Source organism: Garra rufa, chromosome 24 (assembly GCF_049309525.1).
Source record: "Garra rufa chromosome 24, GarRuf1.0, whole genome shotgun sequence".
Taxonomy (NCBI): domain Eukaryota; kingdom Metazoa; phylum Chordata; class Actinopteri; order Cypriniformes; family Cyprinidae; genus Garra; species Garra rufa.
Genome location: NC_133384.1, coordinates 34796219 through 34814561, shown reverse-complemented (window position 1 = coordinate 34814561; position 18343 = coordinate 34796219). Strand labels below are relative to the sequence as shown.

At 33.6% G+C, this 18343-nt stretch overlaps 1 protein-coding gene across 1 annotated transcript in view; it reads right to left on the bottom strand.

Moving 5' to 3' along the window:
• Positions 1-18107, bottom strand: part of LOC141300306 (WD repeat-containing protein 90-like) — a 33395-nt gene extending 15288 nt beyond the window's left edge. Inside the window, exons 1-25 of the mRNA XM_073830622.1 lie at positions 18095-18107; positions 14901-15007; positions 14642-14818; positions 13628-13766; positions 13368-13538; positions 13151-13277; positions 11600-11667; positions 11399-11514; positions 11078-11293; positions 10769-10834; positions 10560-10628; positions 10310-10420; positions 8917-9062; positions 8767-8824; positions 8579-8697; positions 8341-8502; positions 8084-8214; positions 6873-6989; positions 6543-6778; positions 5993-6135; positions 4653-4783; positions 4370-4500; positions 462-623; positions 255-383; positions 47-177 (exon numbers count right to left, since the gene is read on the bottom strand). Coding sequence (XP_073686723.1) covers positions 47-177; positions 255-383; positions 462-623; positions 4370-4500; positions 4653-4783; positions 5993-6135; positions 6543-6778; positions 6873-6989; positions 8084-8214; positions 8341-8502; positions 8579-8697; positions 8767-8824; positions 8917-9062; positions 10310-10420; positions 10560-10628; positions 10769-10834; positions 11078-11293; positions 11399-11514; positions 11600-11667; positions 13151-13277; positions 13368-13538; positions 13628-13766; positions 14642-14818; positions 14901-15007; positions 18095-18107 — 3176 coding nt within the window. The remainder of the gene's footprint in view (positions 1-46; positions 178-254; positions 384-461; positions 624-4369; positions 4501-4652; positions 4784-5992; positions 6136-6542; positions 6779-6872; positions 6990-8083; positions 8215-8340; positions 8503-8578; positions 8698-8766; positions 8825-8916; positions 9063-10309; positions 10421-10559; positions 10629-10768; positions 10835-11077; positions 11294-11398; positions 11515-11599; positions 11668-13150; positions 13278-13367; positions 13539-13627; positions 13767-14641; positions 14819-14900; positions 15008-18094) is intronic.
• Between the last annotated feature and the right edge of the window lie 236 nt (positions 18108-18343).

The following is an 18343-nucleotide window of genomic DNA, read 5'->3' as shown; positions in this document are numbered from 1 at the left end:
CTCTATGAATAGTACTATGTACAGTATTATGGAAAACATGTCTTACTTGCAGTGTGCAGCTTCCTGTGGAGGTGCCAGGAAGTCCCAAAAGAAGAGGGCATCGCCTACAGTGACCACACCCATCTGATCAGGTGTGAACCTCACCTGTCTGATGGGCTCTGAGTGACCAATGAACACCTGGAGGACAAATAAACACATTCTTTATCTCATTCAACATCTGAATTTCATGAAATCCAGCGTTCAACCAAACATACCTGTGAACTGACATCCAGGTGCATGTCATAGTCCCACACCTTTAGAGAGTTCTGACCGGTTGTCAGCAAATAATGTCCATCTTCACTGACTGCCAGAGACACACACGGATGCTTATGCACCTCAGAGACCTGTAAGTACATGAATGATGATTCTGAAATCTGATATTAAATGTTCTCAGAAAGTCTGTGCACCCTTTAGTCTTTTACCTGTCTGAGCAGTTGTCCCGTATGTGTGTCGATCCAGAGGATCTTATTGGCGGATGTGGTGACTAGCAGGTGTGACAGTGACGTGGGCGAGAAACACACATTCAGAGCAGAGTCCAGCGTTGTGCTCTCAACATCAAGAATGCTCACATCAACCCGGAGTAACTGCAACGCATACACAAATAATCACTATTTAGCACATACTTTATGTCATAAATAGTTTTGTTATTGTTAAAGGGATAGTTCACCAAAAAATTAAAATGTGATGTTTAAGGAAAGGAGGAAGGAAAGGAGGTGGTTACTAGGAATTTGTGCTCTGCATTTAACCCATCCAAGTGCACACACACAGTAGTGAACACACACACACACACACACCGTGAACACACACCTGGAGCAGTGGCACCCAGGGAGCAGTTGGGGGTTTGGTGCCTTGCTCAAGGGTCTCACCTCAGTCGTGGTATTGAGGGTGGAGAGAGTGCTGTACATTCACTCCCCCCACCTACAATCCCTGCCGGACCTGAGAATCGAACCCGCAACCTTTGGGTTACAAGTCCGACTCTCTAACCATTAGGCCATGGCTGCCCCCAGGGCATCCAAGATGTAGGTGACTCTTCTTCAGCAGAACACAAACAAAGATTTTTAACTTGCAGTCTGTCAGTCATATAATGGCGGTCAATGGGCACCAGTGATGTGCAGGGCAATGTTTAAACAACCCGAACCCGACCGACGTTTTCAACTAACCCGCCCGCAACTCGGACCGCAAAAAAAAAAAAAAAAGTAAATATTGTACCCGACCCACATGTTTAATATTTGCGACTAAAACCAGCAATTATATGCGGCTATAGATGCGTTCACTGTCAAACATCATTCGGCATTAATTAGGTCATTTTGTCAAAAGAAATGTTCTTGATTACAAGAAAAATACAGATTGTTCTTGTTGTGATTTATTTTGTCTTTCCTTTATACAGATTTAAATAGTTTTGTTTTCGAAGTATGTCAGTGATTCTCCGATGTTAAATAGGCCTATGATCAAGAATTATTTTTTTTCGATCTACAGTGTAATAAAAGTTAAGAAAAAGATTAGCCTATAGCCCTATATATATATATATATATATATATATATATATATATATATATATATATATATATATATATATATATATAGACTACAAGATAATTCCTTTTTTCTTAACTTTTAACTTCTAAAAATAATCAAGAATATTAAATCAATTTAATAGGCTAGGTTAACAAATTTTCTTATACAAACATAACGAATGCACTTCAAAACGAAGTTTTCATATATAAATTCAGGAATCACGAATATGACAAAGTAATATTATTTTATATTTGTATAGCTATAACAGTTGTATCAAATGAATAAGGAAATTATAGTGCCTTGAATTTATTAAGTAATGTTTCATTTCGTTCGTTTCGCTCTCTGGAAATGTAAAGAAAAAATACAGTTTTTACTTGGAATTCGTTTTTAATCCCTGGTTTTAAACAAGCATTTACATTAGATAATTTATATATTATTGCTTGAATAAACGTTTAAAAACAGTGCTAGAAATTTTATAATGAAGGAAATTAAACTGACCTAGGCATTTGAAAAGACAGTGAAATGTGTCTAATAATTCCAAAAAGAAAGAGAAGCATTGGACATAATCAAAATATTCGAGACATTTATTAGGAATACCATTTTCTTAACAATTAAGATGCTGCATGTGTTTATCCAGTCTAATCGAAGTGTGCGTCTCTCCGCCGACTTTCCCAACAAAAATCCCACCCCCTCTCAGAAAATAGATATTACTGAGCTATATGCGTTTAAAAGTAGACTATTAAAATAGTACAATGGCATTGCTCAGTTCAACATGTTGGGAAATCGGGCATTTTATCCCGCGTCAGCATTTATTCAACAGTTAGTAACGCTCAACATTCAAAAGGTAAATATTATTCAGCCAATAAAGTGTAGGTCTATGTATTTCATAGAAAATTGTGTCTAGTACTTTATAAATTCTAAATATAAAGGTTTAATTGGCATCTTTATTTCAAACGACCCGACCGACCGCGACCTGAATATCTTTAAAAATATTTTTGGATGACTCGTAACCGCGGGCACCCGCTCATTTTGGATCAACCCGCGCATCACTGATGGGCACCAAATCTTTGAGAGTAAAAAAAACATACGCAGACAAAACCGAATTAAACTCTGTGGCTTGTGATGATATATTGAGGTGTTAAGACACAAAACAAGAAACTGAACAGTATTTATATCATTATTTACCACTGATCCACAGCAACGTTCAACTGTATTGAGCGCGTTCACAAACAGCCTCTGCGTGACGCGTCAACATGATCTGGCAATGTAATCGATTAAAAGTCCTCACTCCCGGATGAGTTCGAACAAGGAAACATCTTTCTTTTAGTTTCTAATCGGTTGCCAGAATCAGGATAAGCACAAGTAATTAACATTTTAAGTAGCTGCTATGCACTCTGTAAATAATGAGTGATGTATACGCATGGCAGATCACTTCCATGCTTGCATCTACTATTACTGGCTGTTGTAAATGTGCTCAGGACAGCTGAACATTACAGTGAATCAAAGGTAAATAATGATATAAATACTGTTCAGTTTTTTGCACAGACCGATGGTTTTGTGTCTTAAAATCTCAATGTATCGTCACGAGCCGCAGGGTTATATTTGGTTTTGTCTGAGTATGTTTTTTTTACTCTCAAAGATTTGGTACCCTTATATGAAGACTGCAACAGTTTGAGTTAAAAATCTTTGTTTGTGTTCTACTGAAGAAACAAAGCTACCTACATCTTTGATGCAGATAAACATCAAATTTTCATGTTTGGATGAACTATCCCTTTACTTAAAACAAACTATTACAAATCATTTTAATACAGGGTTTCTGCAGATATGAACAAGTGAAATTTAAGACTTTTTAAGACCTTTTTAATACCACCTTATATGAAATTTAAGACCTAAACCTGTAATGGATATACACATTATATCATATGTAATATTTAATGTGTTTAATGTAATAAGTAAACAATTTCATGGCTGTCATAAATGAAATTCAGTTTCAGTTTCAGTTTTAATCAGGCTGTTTGTTCGGTCCGGCAAGTAAAAAAAAAAAAAAAACATTTTAAAAGTATCTCGAAAGCTGGGGGTCAACTAGCTCGACCTATATTTATTATTATTATTAAGAACATTATATACATAAAAAAGGTAGTTTGACCTGTATTCTACTACTGCAATTCTGTCTGAAGATGCAGTAACTTCTGCAGGGGGAGAAAAAAATCTTCAGTTGTTAGCAACTGGCCTTAGCCAAGCCCTATATTCAGTTTATTCAAGCCAAGTATCACTAAACTTGCACTTACCCATAGCTAAAAAGTTAAATCCATTTTACTTCTGTGGTACAATCCGAGAGAGACTCGCGCCAATATCAGAAAGCTGATTGGCTATTACATGTTGGTCTCATTTGTAGTTTAAATACAGCAAATTATATTTGGAATAGTGAAATAGAGAACTACAACACCACGGAAACAACCAAGTAACAACAATAAAAAGAGAATTTAAATGAGCATTAGCGGTAGCGTTACATGGACATTGGAAAAATAAGACCTGTGTAAAATTATTTAAGACCTAGAACAGCGAATTTAAGACTTTTTAAGGCCTAAAATTTAGATTTTTAAATTTTAGACTTTTTAAGACTTTTTAAGACCCCGCGGAAACCCTGTAATAAAGCAATAAAGCTCAAATAAAATAAAATATAAATATTACATGAAAACCTTGGGAAATAATACCATTTTCTAAACTGTGATAAGGTGAGAAATGTTAAAGGTGTCTGAATAAATTTTGGTTTAACTGCATGTGCACCAATCACAACATTATGGTTTTGATGTACCTCATTAAGTGATTGTGCCTCCATGATTGTGACGATATATTCGGTCGGTCCGACCAGCGCAAGACAGCGGCTGTCAGAGCTCACGGCCAAAGTATCTGGACCACGATTCACACCGCGTGCAACCACATTACCTTAGAAAAAAGATCAAGATTTTAGAATACTGCATCTACACAGATATTTCAGTTATCCTAAAAAAAAAAGCGTTCATCTGAATGTGCTGTGAAGCGAAACTGACATCAGCTGTATGATTTATATTGTGCTGTAAAAGCGATCATTTACTCACTCAGAACACGGACCACATGATGGTCATGTTGAGAAGAGTTATAAAGTACCAAGTATCCAAGAGCACCAGCGCTAAAAAGACTCTGACCATCAGGAGAATATATCACACACTCAACTGAACCACCATGCTGCCTGCAAACACACATTATAATACACATTTAAGAGAAATATGAATGATATACAGTTAATTGCCAAAAGTATTGGGACACCTCATTCTAATGAACAGGTTTTACTATTGTAGTAATTTCCATGAGTACAAATCCTACTGTTTAAGCATATAATGATATTCTAGGGCACTGTGTTCTTCTAATTTGATAGCAACAGCTTTGACAGGACTCTTTTCTATTCTAACATGGCAATGCCTTGTGTATAAGGCAAGGTTCAAAAAGAAATTATTGATTCAGTCAGTGTGGAAGAACTTGACTGGTCTGCAGAAAGCAAAGTCATATTCCCAGCTGAACATCTCTGGAGTGACTTTAAATGCAGACTTTGTGCCTAAAACTCATCACCAAACACCAATGAGCTGTAACTATGGGTACACTTCCAAAATTATTGCAACAGAGATGGAAATACAATTTATTCTTACATGATTTGTTTCCATCTTTGTTGCCACAGTTTTTGAAGTGCTCTCTTCTGTTCTAAAGAAGGGGGTGTCCTAATATTTGCCCATGTTGTGTATGTACAAGTCATTGGTGTTTAGTGATGAGTTTATGGCTGAAGGCCTGCATTTAAAATCACACCAGAGTTGTTCAGCTGAAATTATGACTTTGCTTTCTGCAGACCAGCCAAGTTCTTACACACTGACTGAATCAATCATTTGCTTTTGAACCTTACCTTACACAAAAGCATTGCCATGTTATAATTGAAGGGGGTCCTGTCAAAACTGTTGCTGTAAAATTAGAAACACACAATCACCTAGAATATCATTATATGCTTAATCAAAGATTTGTACTCATGGAAATTACTAAATTAGTCAAACCTGTTCATTAGAATGAGGTGTCCCAATACTTTTGGCAATTTAGTGTATGTGTGTTTTATGCAGTTTAAAAAAAATGTCACAAAAATAGACACTGCTGTTCAAAAATGTTGGAGTTGGTAAGATTTTAAAATGTTTTTGAAAGAAGTCTCTTTTTCTCATTTGATCAAAAAGGCAGTAAAATCAGCAATATTCTGAAATATTATTACAATTTAAAATAGCCGTTTTCTGTTTAAAAATATTTAAAAATATAATTTATTCCTGTGATGCAAAGCCAAAATTGTTGCATCATTATTCCAGTCTTTAGTGTCACATGTTTCTTCCTTAAGGATTAAGAATCCTTTTTTTTTTAAGTGCGTATGTACCTGTGTTGAGCGATTAGGCTTGATGATTGGATATCAAACACTCTGACAGTTCCTGAGCTCGATCCACAAGCGAAGAGAGGCATGCTGGGATGGAACGCAACCGAACAGGGACTTTCATCATCATCAGAGACAAAATCATAGAGCTGGAAGACAAATAAGAGACTGCTTTAATGTAATATCTAGGGATGTAATGATAATATCAATACCTTGATAAGGTGATAGCATTATTGTGGTCTCATGACGATATGAAACAATAGGTCTTCAGAGCAAATGTTTTTAAAATACATTTAAACTTAAATTTAAACCATTGCACGTGCCCTATGTAACATTATACTACAGCACAATTGCTCCTAAAAAGAGAAGTAAGTCTTGGTATATCACAAATAAAATAAGTTCCCTTTAAAGTTTAGGTACAAGTCAACACACTGACTTTTTAAGTCCTTTTAATTAAGAACATGGGTTGGATCTCTTAAAGTGCTAATAATTTAACCTTATGATACATAAACACATTTATGTTTTAAAGTTTAAAAATAACATTTCTATATCTGACCTGTTGCATGGTGTCCATGTCCCACACCCGTACAGTGCTGTCTTTGGAAACTGTGGTGACCCGCCGCCTTACGCCGTCCACACTACAGCCCAAAACACTCGCCGTGTGTGATCTCATGAGTGTACGGTAACCGCGGGTATTGACATCCAGATACCCAAGGTTTCCTGTGGTCGTGGCTGCTAGAACTCTCGAGCCGTCGGAGGACACACACACCAAACTGACAGGCCCCTCGTGCTCTACAAACCAAACACAACTAAACTTTAGTAATTCATAGAGTTAGTATTAAGCAAGATAATTGGTTGTGAGAGTAACTGACAGGAGAGTACTGACCCGCCTCTAAGAAAACCGATGAGAAGTCAAGAGGCCACAGACGCATGAAACCGTCTTCTGAACCAGTGACGCAGAATTCATCACACACACTGATGCTGTTTACTGCAATACCAGCACCTGAAAACATATTTATAATAGTTAATAATAAATTAATTAATTAAATAAATAAATTAAAAAATGCCTATAAAGATTAAACAACAACATTTTTTTCTTCCATTTTTAATGAACTTTTAAAGACATCTTAATTTAATTTTTAGTATTTTAAAATTTAATTTAATTTATAGTTTGCTGCAGTCCTCTAGTGGCCTAGGTGTTGATATTTTTACTAATTAATCAAATAATAATTTTTAAATAATTATTTAAAACAATTAATTCCACCATGAAAATTACATCATAATTTAATTTAACTTAAGAGACCTCGAGTCAAATCGAAACCAAAACAATTATTTACTACAGTTCTCAATTATGATTAAAAAGTGTCTATAGAGATGAAATAATAATGACAACAACAACAACATTTGTTTAAATATATATTTTTAAAAATGCCATTTTTAATAAACTTTTATAAAAAACAGAATATTGTCTTCCAGTATAGTACAGTCTTCCACTGGACTAAGTGTGTGTTTAGTAGCTGATATTTTAAAGATGTTAATGTTGCAAACTGCATCTTAATTTAATTTATTTTATTTTATTTTATTTTATTATTTTATTTTAATTTAATTTAATTTAATTTAATTTAATTTAATATAATATAATATAATATAATTTAATTTAATTTAATTTAATTTAATTTAATTTAATTTAATTTAATTTAATTTAATATAATTTAATTTAATTTAATTTATTCTGCTGCAGCCTTCCAGTGGCTTAGGATATATATTAGCTGATATTTTTAATAATAATTATTTAAAAGTAATTAATTCCACCATGCAAATTACATCACAATTTAATTTAACTTTAATTTAGACCTTGAATCAAATTCAAAAATGAATCAAATCATGAAAAACTAATTCATTTTGAATTAATTTATTTCATGCTATTGTAAAGAATTAGGGATTCAGATTCCCTGAATCAAATTCGAAACTAAATCAAATTGTAAATCGAAATTTTTTGACACATTTTTGACGTATTTGACAAGGACACTGAGAAAGCAGTAAACAAACAGTTGTAATTAGGAATGACATGGACCAGGATCAAACACAAATTCTCACCTGTGCTAAAGGTCTGTTTCTCCCTTTGGTGGGCGTGAGTCTCCTGAGCTGGGAGGAGCCTCCTGATGTTTCTTATTGCCACAGCAACATAATCAATCTCCAGGATGTGACCACTCCTGCTGCTGACAAACCTGTCCAATCACAAAATCATTCATTAATGTCAGCAGGTCTGTATACTACAGTAATTTAAGTGGACAGTTGGGAGTTTAATGTGTCTGTCATTTGTCATGATGTCATGATGTCATGTGTGTACTCACAGCGTGCGCTCATCCACTGGACGGTCCTGAGCGTGTCCCTTCTCAAAGGCGAGGTCAGTAAACTCTAAATTGTGATACTGTCCCAGATTCACCGGACAAGAGCGTAGAGAACCGCCACGCACACGCCACAAACGTATGTTACCTAAACCACACGACACCATACTGCACACACAAACACATTCACTTAGAATCTGCCAATATGACTGAGGTTAATTACAATACAACTGTGTATGCTCACCGTGTTTCATCAAAGAACGCTATCTTCATTGTTTGGATGTCCACATCTGTGTGTGCTTTAGCCAAGACTGGAACCACACTTCCTTCCGCCACACGCCGAGTGTTCCAAAGGACCACCATCTAAATGAGCCAATCAAATAATTAACACAAACATATACAATATTCACACCTCACATGCAAAACACTTACAGTTTTGTTGTGGCTGTCTTTCCCTACGCCACACAGCACTCCTCCACTCTGGGAGAAACTGAAACAACAAAAACATCACCTGAGCTTGAGAAATCCAGCTGGCATTGCACAAACAATGGCAGATCTGTGTTGTATTTGTGTTTGTTGTACCTGAGCAGATTGAGAGCATGTGTGTGTGTAGGAATGATGGTTTGACACACTCCTCCGCTGTAGCTCCAGAGACGAATCAGACTGTTTGCACCCGTTTGAGCTGATGCCAATACTGTAGAACTGGTGTTTAATGCCAAAGCTGAGACCTAACCAAAAATAGGAACACATTAACACAAAAATTGAGGGCAGCTAACCTAACTGCTGTTTAAACTGGTGTGGATGATAAGGTGAACGGCTGTTATAGGTTGAACCATGTTTACTGGATAAACCATGTTATACAATAGCTAGCATTTTTAAAGTCTCTTTTGCTCACCAAACCTGTATTTATTTGATCTAAAGTACAGAAAAAAACAGTTTTCTATTGGAATATACTTCAAAATTTAATTTATTCCAGTGATTTCAAAGCAGCTTTTTTTGGCATCATTACCCCAGTCACATGATCCCTCAGAAATTATTCTAATATTCTGATTTTCAGGTGAAAAAAAATATGATTATTTTTATATTATTATTATTATTATTATTATTATTATTATTATTATTATTAAGTTGAGAACATCTAAGTAGACTTTTTTCAGGTTTCTTTGATAAATAGAAAGTTCAGAAGAACAGCATTTATCTGAAATAGAAATCTTTTGTAACATTATAAATGTCTTAATTTTCACTTTTGATCAATTTAAAGCATCCTTGCTAAATAAAAGTATTACTTTCTATAATTTCTTCCCCCCAATAAATTATACTGACTCCAAGTTTTTGAATGGTATAGTGTATTATGTTACAAAAGCTTCTTATTTCAGATATATGCTGATCTTTGTATCTTTCTATTCATCAATACTGAAAAAAATGTACTGTTTAAATATTGATCATAATCATAATAATAAATATGTCTTGAACAACAAATCAGAATATTAGAATGATTTCTGACGGATCATGTGACACTTAAGACTGGTGTTATTATGCTAAAAATTCAGCTTCAAATCACCGGAATAAAATACATTTTAAAATACATTCAAATAGAAAGGAGTTATTTTAAATAGTAAATATATTTTATAATTGTACTGTTTTTGCTGTACTTTACTGTATAAATGCAGGCTTAATGAGCAGAAAATACTTCTTTAAAAAACAAAAAATCTTTTGACTGGTAGTGTAATAAAAAAAAAAACCATAATAAAAAATAAAACAAATATTTATCAATCATTGGTGTTTTATCATGTTGCTATTGTACTAGTTTTTTAAACGCAATAAGTCACTCAAAAAGCTGTGGATTATAATGATTGTACCATGGTTAAGGGAGTGTATTCCACATCACATCATGCAAACCACCACTAAACCTTGGAAAAATCACTGTAATTTAGTAAAAATCATATTTAAGTGTCTGTCTTTTTGCAAGAATAACCTTATCTGTGTGTCCGATAAAAAATCTCTGTTGTCCAGATGAAACGCTCATGCTGACAATAACAGCGTGACAAGGATACACAACTTCCTCTCCATCAGAACTCCACACAGCCTGAGAGAGACACAACAATGTGTCAAGTAATTAAAATCAATTATTATTAAATTTTGTAATCAATGCATTATATTTTAATTTCCAGATTATGCATTTTTGCACCCCTTATATTTTATCTTTGTGTGTGTGCATCACTTACACATCTCTTTGTAGCTCCTCCGAAACCAATAATTCTGTTCAGCTTCAGAATGGGGTCAGGAAACAATTTCTGAAATATATACAGCGATCCTCTAAATGACCACAGTGCACAAAAAAAACCTAGTTGTAGATATACACACAGCTTTATCATGTAAACCATGCTTTAACATGCATTTATGCTCTGTTAGTGAGTGTTTATGTGTGGTTAACCTGAGGTTTCTTCACTGGTTGGTCAGAAGACAGAGAGACAGGTCGAGGAGATGCTGCATTGATGACCTAAAAAGAAACATTTTGATGGGTCCGTCCAAATTCGTTATTCTTTTAAAAAACAAATCTCACAATTGGTTTGATTTGTAATCAAGTGCATTGATGAACAGTGCAACAGAATATCCTATGTAAGTAAAAAGGGACAATCCAATATAATCCAGTAGAAATCACCCAAAAAAGCAGTTTTATTTCCTTAAATTGCTTTGTTAGGATTTCAACTGAGGAAGCCAATATTGTATTTACTTTACTTACTGTGATTTCCTCCTCACTGTCTGTCGTGTGAGTATAGACATCATCCTCGCAATGAGCGTATACGTGCACTCCAGCATCATCTGTACGCACCACTGTGACCTGTTCGCCCGCCGGTGACCTTTGACCCGGTGACCCCGGGCTCTCTGAGCCTCCAGAGTGTGTATAATTCAGCTCAGGCAGATGCTTTGTCTGGATCACTGAACGCTGCTTAGTGCGCTACATGGAGAGAAAAAAGAGAAAGAGAAGCCATTGGAGCTTGTAAATGTCAACATTAGTTGCACTGGAATGAGGTTCAACTAAAGTTCACACATAAACACTCACTTGTGCAGGTTTTGGGGTGGTGATCTGCTGGATGAGGGAAACTCGGTCTTGTACAGGTTTACTGATGTTTACAGCACGACGCTCTTCGCTTTGAGGGCTCTTTTCAGTTGAGACTTCTGTGAAGTGAGTGTACGATTTGTGCATCAGATAAAGTTCACAGTGTTGTGCGTGATTATGTATGTTTACATACTCAAGACTTACTTTTAGTTTCACTGTTGGACCCTTTCTGTATGGAATCAAATGGTAGCTTTGTACCATCCGAGGGAAACCTGAAACACACAAGATGTTCTGTGTTTGCAATAAACATTCTGAAACCATGAAATAACAATTGCATGTGAATCAATGGCTTTATCTAAATGCACATCAATAATTTGCAAATATTCAGATTAGTATTCAAACTTCCAAATACATCTTATAGACAATATCCTGATTCCACAAATTCTGGAATATGCCTCTTTTAATCAGAAATTTGTTGCATGTAGTTCACAAACTCCACTACAAGGATATATATGTGACCCTGGACCACAAAACCAGTCTTAAGTCGCTGGGGTATATTTGTAGCAATAGCCAAAAATACACTGGATGGGTCAAAATTATAGATTTTTCTTTTATGTCAAAAATCATTAGGAAATTAAGTAAAGATCATGTTCCATGAAGATTTTTTGTAAAATTCCTACTGTAAACCTATCAAAATGTAATTTTTGATTAGTAATATGCATTGCTAAGAACTTAATTTGGACAACTTTAAAGGTGATTTTCTCAGTATTTTGATTTTTTGCACCCTTAGATTTCAGATTTTCAAATAGATGTATCTCGGCCAAATATTGTCCTATCCTAACAAACCATACATCAATAGAAAGCGTATTTATTAAGCTTTCATATGATGTATACAACTCAGTTTTGTAAAATTTAACCTTATGACTGGTTTTGTGGTCCAGGGTCACATATGCACATGCTTAGCTGGCAAAGAAATCCGTCTTTGGTAGTGCTGTGTGGAGTTTTTTTTAATTGAAAAGTGTACAAAAGTAGTACAAAATTAATAACTGAGCATACTGTATAACGACAGCATCATGAATCTCTCAGGACATAACAGTAGAAAGGGCACACACATATGTAGATCTGAATATTTACATTAACCAGGTATACAGGATAGCGCAAAACAAAACTATAAAATAGATATAAAAGCAGATATATACATTTTCAATGAAAAACGTAAACATTTTTTTTTTAATTAGAAAACTTAAAATATAAAAAAATAAGTTTAATAAAAAAATGTATTCATAAATAAATGCATAAATAAATAAATAAATCTCAATATATATCAGCAAATCAGAATATTAGAAAGAGTTCTGAAGGATCATGTGACTGGAGTAATGATGCTATAAATTTAGCTTTAAAATCACAGGAATAAATTACATTTTAAAATATATTCCAATAGAAAACAGTTATTTTAAATAGTAAAAATATTTCAGAAATGTACTGTTTTTGCTGTACTTTGGATCAAATAAATGCAGGCTTGGTGAGCAGAAAAGACTCTTTTAAAAAACATTAAAAATCTTACTGTTCAAAAACTTTTGACTGATAGTGTATACTATAACTAATAAAAATGACAAATACACATACTACAAATATGCATACTATGACAAATACACATATCAGTTCACCCATTAATGAACATTTAAAACTACTCCTGTAAGCAAGGTGTTTAATTAAACAGAAATATGTATTCCTAGTTCTCCAGGTTAGACTCACCTAATGTAATCGTAAAAGTCATGCCAGCTCTGGCCTTTCGGCACAGGGAAACACATTTCTCTGGGCATCGGTGCAGTGCCATCTGGTAACATCAAACCAGACTGCCTGAACTCAGAGAATGACAGACCTACACAAAATGAAATATTATATAATTACATAGACAATAAACAGCAATAACAGATAAAACCACACGTGCACAACCAAGACAGAAATGTACCAGGGTCAAACAGCAGGTCGCTGGTGATGATGTTTTTAACAGACATATTGGCACAGAGTTTGATGCTCTTAAGGTGACTGTGGGTTCTGTTGAGGTAAACCAAGAGAACGTGACGTAGATCCATCGTCAAGCATGTCCATCTTGTGCTTGGTGGCGCTGGGCCAACTAAACCTGAAATGCACAAGTTATCAATCAGGAACTACAAAAACGCTTGCTGTGTGCAGAAAACATCATTCAAATAAAGGACAAGCGTGAAGTACCTTGTTTAGCAGTACTGGCCGTATTCTCATACACTGAACCGTGTGCAGCTCCACACAGAAAAGGAAACTGCAGCCATGTTGCTGTTGACTTGAACTCTTTGAACATGTTAGAGAATGACACACGGATCACCTGTCCCTCCTGAATGATGAACACAGCAACAGAGATGATAGATCATCACAAGGCACATTGTGTACATCAAAGTCTGTATCCAGTGTTGGGGAAAGTCACTTTTAAAAGTAATGCATTACAATATTGAGTTACTCCCTAAAAAGTAACTAATTACGTTACTTAGTTACTTTTTATGGAAAGTAATGCGTTACGTTACTTTGTGTGTTACTTTTTAAATCTGGGCAGGGCTTGCTTGTTTGTTTTTAATATAAAAAGTTCTATTTTTGGCAAATGTAAAAGCCTTTTTACACCAAAAGCCTCAGAAAAGAAAAGTAAATTCATGTCTGTACAGTAGACCACAGAAAAAAATTTCAACTCTTCAGCAATAAAAAAAAGGAAAACAAATGTTAGATTATCTTGAGTAATTTTTGCTTATTAGTATGGATGAATTGGATCATCAAAGGTCGGCAGCAAAGACATCAGTTAATAAAATGGGATTAAATACATAAAGGATATCTGTATTATTTACCATATTTAATTATTGCAGGTTTGCGTTGTTTTCACTGTTTTTATTCATTTTGAGGAATACTGTATCTGTTTTTTTAGTGAGTGAGATTATTTTTTGTATGTTCACAATTATTCTAGAACTAAAGTAACATCTTACTCACAATTTCTCTCGACATGGGGACAGGAGAGCTTTTAATCAATAAATGGGGGGAAAAAGTAACTGGCGTTACTTAATTGAAAAAGTAACTCAGATATTTTCTTGTCAATTAAAAAGTAATGCGTTACTTTACTAGTTACCTAGAAAAAGTAATATTATTATGTAACTTGTGTTACTTGTAATGCGTTACCCCAACACTGTCTGTATCATTACGTAATTGTGCATATAAACCACTTTTAACCTCAGCGGCGATGTCGAGGTGCACAATGAAGTGCTTGTTTGGGCTGGGTCTGAACAGCAGGTAAAGGTACCGGCCGGTGAGCCCCAAAGACTGGCTGCTGGTTTTGGGCAGGAGGATGTAGTTACTGGCCGGTATAGAGCCACGGATCCGGAACACAGAACACTTCAGGCTCTTATCCTACCAATAAACAAATCAACAAGATAAATACATGCAAACAAAAACTTAATGCTAATGAGAATCCTCTGCGGCAACGACCTACCATGTATGTGGTGACGTCTCCCTCTTTGCTGACTTTCTTCCATTCTTCTATCTTCGTGTGTTTGAAGATGTTCACGTATGGCTGCTGCCACAGAGCTGATGGAGAGATAGAGGCACATCAATCACTGCTGATTTTAGATTTCAGACTTTACTCTGCATGTGTGCTTTGCATAGTGAGGAGGTGTAAGTTTAGAGAAAAACAGTGTAAATAAAATAAAAAAGATTAAACTAAATAAATTGGTTGAATATAAATTAATTGATTCAAATAAAATAAACAAATAAAATAGTTAAATAGTACCAAAACCAAACAGTATAGTACTAGAGTGAGTAGAAAAATTAAAAATAATGAAATAAATAAATAAATGAAAAAAAATAAAAAAATAAAAAAAAATAATTAATCAGTTATAAATAATATTAGTAATAGAAATGCAAATTCCTACATGAAAACATATTTCTGCCTTTTAAATTTTAGGGGGTCCATGACATCTAAATGACTAAAAACCCTTTGTTTATGGTATAAATAAATAAATAAATAAATAAATAAATAAATAAATGGGTCATTCCAGCTGGAATCATCATATTTTGGAAAAGTTCCCCACCTGACCTCCTCAGATTTGTCTGAAAAAAATCCATGTGATGGGTAATATGTGACCCTGGACCACAAAACCAGTCTTAAGTCGCTGGGGTATATTTGTAGCAATAGCCAAAAATACATTGTATGGGTCAAAATTATTGATTTTTCTTTTATGCCAAAAATCATTAGGAAATTAAGTAAAGATCATGTTCCATTAATATTTTTTGTGAAATTCCTACTGTAAACCTATCAAAATGTAATTTTTGATTGGTAATATGCATTGTTAAGAACTTAATTTGGACAACTTTAAAGATGATTTTCTCAGTATTTTGATTTTTTTGCACCCTCAGGTTCCAGATTTTCAAATAGTTGTATCTCAGCCAAATATTGTCCTATCCTAACAAACCATATATCAATCATATATCTTATTTATTGAGCTTTCATATGATGTATATATCTCAGTTTTGTAAAATTTAACCTTATGACTGGTTTTGTGGTCCAGGGTCACATATGACCAATAGATCATATACAAAATTTCAGATATCTACTGTGCGTACTTTTTTCACAAAAAATCTGTAAAAAAAAAAAAAAAGTTTGTTTTTCACTCTGTTTTGGCATCACAGTCTGAGTGACCATGTTCAGACTGAAATATCTCCAGAACTAGCTGTGCCAGGTCCATGAAATTTTCTGGGCTAAGAGTCCTAGTCCAGAACTGCATGAATTACAACTCACAGCATTGTTACTGAATTTACACCTGAATGCTGAATGCTGGCCCTCTACTTTTCTTCGAAACTATTACTTTAAGGGTTTTCAGATGTCCATAGAAACTTCAATTTTCAATGTATAAGCATCAAACTTGGTAAATGGTCTGATATGTACCATGTCTTTCACATCCTTTGATATCAGACAATAGAGTCTGATGGATGTTGAGATATTAAGGTCCAAAAATGGAAAAATAACTCATTTACACCAATGTTCAGAGCAATATTTCCCATGAATGACACTAGGTGTGAACATAAAACTTGTTTTTTTTTTTGAAAGAGCATATTGTTATTGATAAAATATACAAAAAATAGGATGGGGTTTTGCCTCATTTTTTTGTAATAATTAAAAAAAAAAAATCATTGTTGTGTGACATTCACAACTACTCTAGTACCAGCTATTTTGAACTCATATGCCTAAATTAGAGATCTGAAATTTTGTATATGATCTATTGGGCATATTATCAATCACACAGATTTTTTTCAGAAAAATCTGAGGGGGTCAGGTGGGGGCCATTTGATGATTCCAGCTGGAATGACCCAAATATAACTAACTAAATCAATTGGATTAATATACATTAATTGATTAAAATAAAATAAATAATTATTTAAATAAAGAAATGGTACCAAACCCAAAAAGTACAGTACTAGTGTGAGTAGAAAACGATATTAATTTAAAAATGTATTTATTAATAAATTTAAATCTAAAATACAATAAAAAAAAACAATACAAATTAAAAGTAAAAATAAAATGAATAAATTGTACCTAATATTACTAATAAATTTAACATAATATCTAAATATTTTCCAAATAACATTTTGCACAGATTTATAATTTTTGACAGTATAAATTGAGTCTTCCTACATGAAAACACATAGCTGCCTTTTAAATATTAGAGGGTCCATGACATCTAAATGACTGAAAACCTTACTTGTGTATGGTATAAATAAATAAATAAATATAATTAACTAAATAAATTGGATTATTATAAATGTATTGATTAAAATAAAATAAATCAATATTTAAATAAACAAATGGTACCAACCCAAAAAATTTACATTACTAGAGTGAGTAGAAAAAATAATTTAATAATTAATTTAATAATTAATATTAATAATAAATTAAAATAAAAAGTTCAATAAAGTAATAAAAATAAAAATATATAAATAATATTATTAATAAATTTAACATAACAGAAACTAAATATTTTCCAAATAATATTTTACACATCTTTCTAATATAAATTTTCCGCAGTATAAACTGACTCTTCCTACATGAAAATACATAGCTTCATTTTGAATATTAGGGGGTCCATGACATCTTAAAGACTGAAAACCCCTTGCGTATGGTATAAATAAATAAATATAACTAATTAAATAAATTGGATTAATATAAATTAATTAATTTAAATAAAAAAATGGTACCAAACCCAAAAAGTACAGTACTAGAGTGAGTAGAAAAAAAATAATTTAATGATTAATATTAATAATAATAAAAAAATAAATGAAAAATAAAATAATAAAAAATAAAACGTACAAATAAAAATGAATAAATTATAACTAAATATTTTCCAAATCATATTTTACACATATTTATAATATTAATTTTCCACGGTATAAATTGAGTCTTCATACATGAAAACACTTTAGAGGGTCCATGAGGGACATCTAAAAGGTTGAAAATCCCTTGTGTATGATATAAAATTTGTATTGTACTGGTGTTATACTGCATTGCATATTTTTCATACTGTGCTGCACTGTATATTCCATCTTTTAACGAACAAATTAACTTATTTCAGGTCTATTTCGAATGCTTATTACTCAGTTAGAGAAATGTTTTAATAGATATTGTAATCTTACCTCTGGACGACATTGTTTACTTCACAGATCTGATCCACCTGTTGACAGCTAACGGATTTTAGCTCACAAACTACCACAAAATGAATTGACTTCTGTCTCCTTCGTGTCCAGAAAGATTGTATCCATTACAACACCTCAGTTTATTGCCGTATAGGGTTTACATTTTCGGTTTTGGTCGCTGTTGTGAGGGTTTTGTAGGTCTGTGAGCTTGTTGGGCTGCTCTCTCTGCTGTTCGCGCTGCAGAGACCG